Below are 7872 nucleotides of genomic sequence, written 5' to 3'. Positions count from 1 at the left end.
CTAAATACTACTGGCGTACTGATCGAGCCCCAAATCAGTATGCCGTATGCGTGACCTTAACCCATACAGAAGTGCAATTTTCTTGCAATATGATTTGTTTAAAGTCTACAGTGTGTGAAGGGCGTTTCTAATTTATCGAGCGGTGGTCTGATAGGCTCAAGTTCCCCACCAATGATGAAAATGTGTATTTAAATGGTTATTCGTGATCGGGAGACTTTCTGAATGAGAATGCATGGTATATAAATACATAATACATATATAAATATGTATATAATACAATATATAAATTATAGAATAGAATATTACTGTACATGACACCGCCCACATGTACAGTAATATTCTATTCTATAATTTATATATTGTATTATACTTTATTATTCGTTATTGTATTATAAGCCCTTATAGTTTTAGATAATTTTAAGTAATTTTTTCTTGCTGTAATTTACTTCTTGGGCGTGCTTATACCTATTTAGGTTGCAACTGTAATAAGTGCAATTTCCCCCCTGGGATCAATAAAGTATTTCTGATTCTGATATATACATACATACATACAACTAGGGCTGATGGCAAATAATCGATTAATCGTTGGTCGACCAAAAAAATTACTAGTCGACCAAATTCCATTGGTCGATTGGTTGAAGGGAAAAAAAGCTGCGTCTCGTCAAAGGGCTTCTGGGACTTTTAATTTCAACGGCGTGACAAAGGAAGACGTGACACGAATTTACCGTTGGTGGTTTGTTTGACAAGGACAGCGCTGGACATGCGACCTGTGAATATCGGCAGTGGTGAGGGATTTAAAAATCTAATTGAATGCTTCGAGCCCGGATATAGCCTGGTTAGACGTGAAACAGTGATGCACGCGGTTAAAAGCAAATACAGCAAAACAAAACAAACACTTCAGGGCAAGATCGAAAACTGTAAAGCACTCAGCTTCACAACGGATATATGGACTAACCAGATGGAAAGTTACATGACGGTCACAGCGCATTTTATTTCTGATAACTGCCGAATGCATTCATTCGTGCTGGGAGCTAGAGTTGGGAGTGAGCCACACAGCTGCTAACATAGGAGAGACTCAGCGAAGTAATGGCAGAGTTTAGAATCCCCGCGGAAAAAAGGGTCGCTCTTGTACACGACAATGCCGCGAACTCTTCGACTGGGAGAAGAACTGAGCAGATAACGGATTTTTGTGTAGGCTATAGACCTAGTGTTTAGATGAACCAGGTAACATGGTTAGTCACACAAGGTTACTCCTGGCGTTAGTGGTAAATGCGCATAGATGCGGCAGCCCGGCATTAAAGATAAAACTTCACAAATGTGTATCCCGGTCAAAATGGGATTATTTTTTTTAGGGGGGGAGGGGGTCGATTGGTCGATTAGTCGGAGTAAATGACGACCATTGGTCGACCAAAAAAATCCTTGGTCGTGGACAGCCCTACATACAACGTTTTGTTGTTGTTGAGGTTGGACAAACTAGTTGAACGTATTTCAAAGCTGTAAAAGTGCAGGGAAAGTTTGCCATCGTGTTCCGTTGACCCAATCTTGAACAAAACATACATGTATATATATCGTCTACCGTCGCCTCAGCCCGCCCTCCGCGTCGTGATTTGTTAGTGTATGTTCGACTCGGGCAACGATTGGTAGTCTACAGTGAAACCGCGGGACGCGATTGGTAGTCTACAGTCAGAAGCCCGGTTGACCGTAGACTCTGGGCCAATCGCAACGCGTAATTGTCTACGGTGACCGTAGACTTTTGCACTACCGTAGACTCGAAGCCTGCGAATTCCCCAAATGTGGGAATCTCGACTGCATAATTTCTGGTAGTGGGGGACTGCGTTCGCGCTCTCCCCTGATAATCGAGTGAAAAACAGATCAGATTATGTTGTAAATGGTTTTTGAGTCGTGGTGTATGTTTGTACTTATGCTTTAGCGGACATTTATTTTGTTCAAGGTTTTAGGTTTTCGTGTTACGCTGCATCGTTCAGGCGTTGCAAGCTTTCAGAGCAATTTAATTCTGTTCGCCGTGAACACCAAACATCGATTAGATGTTTACTACCTGGGAGCATGTGTGTGCTCTTCATCATGCCATTCGCGTTGCTTAACCCGTACAGAAGTGCAAAAGTCTACAGTCAACGTAAACGATAAATCCTTCTGATTGGCACAGAGTCTACGGTCAACTGGGCTTCTGACTGTAGACTACCAATCGCGTCCCGCGGTTTCACTGTAACTACCAATCGTTGCCCGAGTCGAACGTAGACTAACAAATCACAACGCGGAGGGCGGACTGAGGCGAAGGTAGACGATATATTTATTAATACATTTATATTTTGTTCAAGATTGGGTCAACGGAACACGATGGCAAACTTTCCTCGCACTTTTACAGCTTTGAAATACGTTCAAAACATTTTCACGTATCCACCTTTTCAAAATGTGCAGAGTTGAATTTATTTATAAACGTTATTTGGAATCTCCCGTGATGCTTTTCGGCATTATTATGCACACGTTACGATCGATCCTAAAACTGCTCATAAAGATACAAACCGTCATTGCACGTGGACTATTACTAAATATAACTTGTAATAAGTAAACAAAATGTAATATGTGATGTTTAAATATCGACATAAAGGGGTGAATTATACACAACAACAGAAAAGGAAAGCACAACGTCACTTCCGATGACTGAAGACCCGCTTTTATCATATATGTAATGCTGCAGCCCGGAGCCCCGGTGGGCGTGGGTAAAGGGCGGAGCATGTGTCAATCATTTTCGAATACAGCCAATCAGATACTAGACTTTCGTTATCAATCAATTTTTATTAAGCCAATTATCAGCCAGAGTTAGCTCAATCAATCAATCAAAGTTTATTTGTATAGCGCTTTTCACAACACATGTTGTCACAAAGCGCCTTACAGGATTTAAAAGGTTAACAATACTACGGGTCCAGAACCCTAATGAGCAAGCCAAGGGCGACAGTGGCGAGGAAAAACTCCCTAAGATAGTGGGGAATAGGAAGAAACCTCGGGAGAACCAAGACTCAAAAGGGAACCCATCCTCCATTGGGCGGCCCGTTAACACACAGATTACACAAAATACAGACAAATACACAAGTCACACACAAATCACACAATCAGACTAAGTAAAGGTAAAAATGAAAGTTCTGGGTTATGATATTGTCACTGTAAATGTCTGTTGATGAACGCCAGGCTTTCATTCCGTGTTGGAGCAGCGATGCTGGTATTGTAGGCTCCGACTGCAATGTTACTCTCCAGGTGAACCTCGGAGAAAAGATACGAGATGTAGTAAATATGTAACAGATTAATCAAAGGCCAAACTAAACAGATGAGTCTTTAATCGAGTTTTAAACATTGAGACTGTGTCTGAGTCCCGAATAGAGGCAGGAAGATTATTCCACAATTGTGGAGCTTTAAAAGAAAAGGCTCTTCCACCTGCTGTGATCTTTTTGATCCTAGGAACAGTTAATAACCCTGCGTCCTGCGAGCGAAGTGAACGCGCTGGGTTATATTGTTCAATAAGTTCACTAAGGTAGTCTGGAGCCAAGTCATGCAGCGTTTTATATGTTAATAAAAGTATTTTATAGTCAATACGGAATCTAATTGGCAGCCAGTGTAATGACGATAGTACGGGACTAATGTGATCAAACTTTTTAGTTTTTGTTAAAACTCGTGCTGCTGCGTTCTGAACCAGCTGGAGTTTGTTTATCGATTTACCAGAACATCCAGCTAGGAGACTGTTGCAATAATCTAAACGAGAGGATATGAATGCATGGATTAGTTTTTCTGCATCACTAATATTTAATATGTTTCTAATTTTGGCAATGTTGCGCAAGTGAAAGAACGCTACCCTAGTTATATTATTAATATGTGTATCGAACGAGAGATCTGGGTCTATTGTGACGCCCAAGTTCTTTACCTCTGCGCTGGGGGTTATAGTAAAAGAATGTAGATTCAATGCTGCATTATGTATCTTGTCTCTCGCAGCCCTAGACCCAACTATTATCAATTCTGTTTTATCGGCATTTAGTGCTAGAAAGTTACATGCCATCCAATGTTTTATCTCTTCTACACATTTCTCAATCTTACTGTTTGCGCCTAAATCATCGGGTTTTGCCGATAAATATAGCTGAGTGTCGTCTGCGTAGGAATGGAAACTGATGTCATGCTTATGCATAATTTCGCCTAAGGGTAACATGTACAGTGTGAATAGAAGTGGTCCTAGGACTGTCCCTTGTGGGACACCATATTTAACCTGCACAGATTTAGAGGTTTTATTATTAACACTTACACATTGGAAGCGGTCAGTTAAATATGATCTAAACCAGGAGAGTGCGACTCCTTTAATACCTACTGTGTTTTCTAGTCTATCCAGCAAAATGTTGTGGTCTACAGTATCAAAACCTGCACTAAGATCCAACAGTATAAGGAACGAGACGAGCCCATTATCGGCCGATATTAGTAGATCATTCACTACCCTGAGTAAAGCTGTTTCAGTGCTGTGGTTTGGTCTAAATCCTGATTGGAACTTTTCATGGATACTATTTGATTGGAGATAGTGGTTTAACTGATTGGAAACTGCTTTTTCTAAAATTTTAGAGATAAATGGGAGATTAGAAATGGGTCTATAGTTGGCTAAAATCTGCGGATCGAGATTCTGTTTTTTAATCAAGGGTCTAATTACGGCGCATTTTAATTGTTTGGGCATGTAACCTAGGTTAAGGGAGGAGTTAATCATATTAAGTAAGGGCCCTGCAGTGGCTGGGAGTAGGTCTTTAAATAGACGGGTTGGAACTGGGTCAAATATACATGATGTAGGCTTAGACGAATTAATCAATGTTGTGAGCTCTTTTTGCGATATAGGATTGAAGATATTTAGCTCAGTAATATTTTTGGATGCATAGTTACTAATAGCTGAACTACTGGGGTTGGATTGGAGGTTAGGCTGCGATGTATTATGACTCTGTAGTCGGATATTATCTATTTTATTATTGAAAAAGTTTAAAAATTCATCGCTAGTGTGTGTAAGTGCTGTGTTAGAACTAGTGTCGTTGATATTTCTTGTTAGTTTAGATACCGTCGCGAAGAGAAATCTAGGGTTATTCTTGTTTTCTATTAGTGTCGAATAGTATGCGGCTCTAGCTTTTATTAGGGCATGTTTATATTTGACTATGGCGTCTTTCCATGTGATTCTAAACACTTCTAGTGAGGTGGATTTCCATTTTCGCTCCGCTGCTCGAGCTGCCTGTTTTAGAAGACGAGTGTGTTCGTCATACCATGGTGATAGCTTTTTCTCCCTAATTAATTTTGTTTTAATTGGAGCTACACTGTCTAAGGTATTGCTGAGTGTGGAATAAAACTGTTGTGTTGCCTGTTCCAATTCATTGGGCTGCAGTGGCATAGTGTTCGGTAGCTCTGGCAGTAAGTTTATAAATGTTGCTGCAGTGTCGGATGTAATAGTGCGCGTGGTTTTTGTATGGCGCATCTGATGTACATTGTATAAAGTCATTTCATATATTAGTAAGAAATGATCTGAAATGGCGTCATTTTGGGGGATGACTGCCACATGTTCTATGTTTAATCCGTAAGTAAGTATTAAGTCTAAGGTGTGTTTACAGCGGTGGGTAGGCCCTGTCACATTTTGGGCTATACCTACTGAATCTAGTATGGAGTCGAACGCAATTTTCAGTGGGTCTGATTCATTTTCATAATGAATGTTGAAATCACCCACAATTACAAATCTCTCGATGGTTAAGACTAGTTCCGAAAGAAACTCAGCAAATTCCTGAAGAAATTCTGAGTAGGGACCCGGCGGTCGATAGATGGTCACTAATTTAAGCTTTGTTTTATTGCCTATACGATTATTGCCTATTTCACCTATCAAAGCCTCGAATGAGTTAATAGAGGTGGTTGGTTTTACAGTAAAACCTATGTCTGTGTCATATATTGTGGCTACTCCACCTCCACGCCCTGTGATACGGGGCTGATGAACATAACTGTATCCAGGAGGAGCTGCTTCATTAAAACTTACATATTCGCCTACTCTAGCCCATGTTTCTGTTAAACAGAGTGCATTTAGTCTGTTATCTGAGATTATTTCGTTTACTATCACAGCTTTTGATGCAAGTGATCTAATGTTTAAAAGTCCTAGCCTTAGCTTAATATTGCTGCTCACTTCATGTTGATTATTTAATTTAATTTTAATTAGATTTTTAAAACATATCGCCCTGTTATTCTTATACCTGCCACGGCTAACAGACACAGTCTCAATGGTTTGGTAGTTAGGGAAGTAAGTTCTACTTAGCTGATTTGCGTGGTTTGTTGTGGCTGGTCAGGCCCGGCGTAGCACGTCCTCGATGTTCCTGGAGAGGACTGCCGAGCCTAGGCGACTGGGGTGAAGTCCATCTCGGCGGTAGAGTGATGGACGCTCTCGGAAACTCTCCCAGTTGTCGACGTAGTCCACGCCGGCGCTGCTACAGGTGTCCCGGAGCCAGCTGTGGAGACAGAAAAGACGACTATATGACTCGCACCCTCGCCGGAACGTTGGAAGCGGACCGGAGACAACAAGCCTGGCCGACGTCTTCTTCCGCGCGGTGTCCAGAAGCGAGCGGTAGTGCTCCTTCAGGATCTCGCTGCGCCGGGCGAAGGTGTCGACAGCCCCCACGTGAAGGACGACGGTGCCGAAGTCGTCTCGCTGCTTCAGCGCCGAGGGAAGCCGCCTGGCCACGTCCAGGACACGAGCGCCTGGAAAACATGACACAGTGGGGGTTCTTTTAGCGCCTGGCAGGTGAATCTTCACGTGTCGTGTTATCGAGTCGCCGATAACAAGGATACCGCCCTTATTCTTCTTCGGTGCCGGCGCTGGTGAGGGTGGTGTCGGACGCAGGGGTAAGGGCGAGGCAGAGGACCTGGAGCTGAGCACCTTGAACGGATTCGCAGAGGAGAAGTCCGGCTGAGGTAGGGGTGACGACGCCGGCTGCCTTCCGCGTCCTCGCTGGCGCTCCCAGCCTGGTGCCCGGGTCAAGATGGCGGTCGCGCTGAGCCGCCGTGACGAGGGAGTGGAGACGGCCGAGTAGGCAGCGTCGCGGGCGGCCTCGAGCCTGGTCTTCTCCTGGGTGAGCTCCGCTTGCTTCTCCAGAAGACGCTGGATCTGCCGACCCAGCTTGTCCAGCTCCGAGCCGAGCTTGACGAGAGCCCGTTCCTCCGCGGTAGCCATGAAAAACAGGGGAGACAAAACAGAGGGAGAAAGAAAGAAACAGGGGGAGAAAACAGAGGGAGAAAAAAGAGACGAGAAAACAGAAACGAGATAAAATAATCAGATGTCGGTAAATGTATTATACTGATTTAGAATTGTAGTGTTTAATGTAAGTGTATTAGGCTATAGCTAAGCTATGCTAATGTGATACGTGAATCCGCGTTTGCGTGCGAGCGTGCTGCCGTGCGCCGGTGAAAACAGGAAACAGGAGTGTCGTCACTCATTCACTGTCAATCATTTTTTACTGCAGCCAATCATCTTAACAGATCTGCCAAAAGAAGGCGGAAACTGCACGGAGAAGCTCTTTAAACAGAAGTATATGCCAATCTTGCACAAAAGTAGCTGAATAAAAACATTAGAAGAGCCATGACTTTAGACATTTTTAAATCAAAGTTTAAAATACTTCTCACTTATTTTTCTGGAACGGCTTTAATGTTTTTTTTCTCCCTTTATTGCACGTATTGCATCATTTACATCATATATATATATGTGGCGAGTGTAAATTGTTAGCGGAGGGGAGGTGTAAATGGACACAAATTAAGTATTATATCGCGATCGATCGCCATGTATAAGCGCCTCCGCCGAGCAGAGCGTTGAGGAGGGAT

At 42.9% G+C, this 7872-nt stretch overlaps 1 protein-coding gene across 1 annotated transcript; it reads right to left on the bottom strand.

The window, feature by feature from the left end:
- Positions 1-2905: 2905 nt before the first annotated feature.
- On the bottom strand, positions 2906-7655 carry LOC143514677 (uncharacterized). Its single transcript, XM_077006160.1, has 2 exons — positions 6591-7655; positions 2906-6506 (listed from the first exon to the last, which is right to left on the bottom strand). Exons 1-2 carry the CDS (start codon positions 7226-7228, stop codon positions 6344-6346), a joined length of 801 nt encoding a protein of 266 aa, XP_076862275.1. The 5' UTR covers positions 7229-7655; the 3' UTR covers positions 2906-6343.
- Between the last annotated feature and the right edge of the window lie 217 nt (positions 7656-7872).

The sequence above is a fragment of the Brachyhypopomus gauderio genome, chromosome 5 (genome assembly GCF_052324685.1).
Source record: "Brachyhypopomus gauderio isolate BG-103 chromosome 5, BGAUD_0.2, whole genome shotgun sequence".
Classification (NCBI taxonomy): domain Eukaryota; kingdom Metazoa; phylum Chordata; class Actinopteri; order Gymnotiformes; family Hypopomidae; genus Brachyhypopomus; species Brachyhypopomus gauderio.
This window is presented reverse-complemented; position numbering and strand designations above follow the sequence as displayed.

Coding starts and splice junctions, on each gene's coding strand:
- LOC143514677 (XM_077006160.1), bottom strand. CDS start 7,228: ATGGCTACCGCGGAGGAACGGGCTCTCGTCAAGCTCGGCTCGGAGCTG. Junction 6,507..6,590: donor GACACCGCGCGGAAGAAGAC/GTCGGCCAGGCT, acceptor CTGTCTCCACAG/CTGGCTCCGGGACACCTGTA.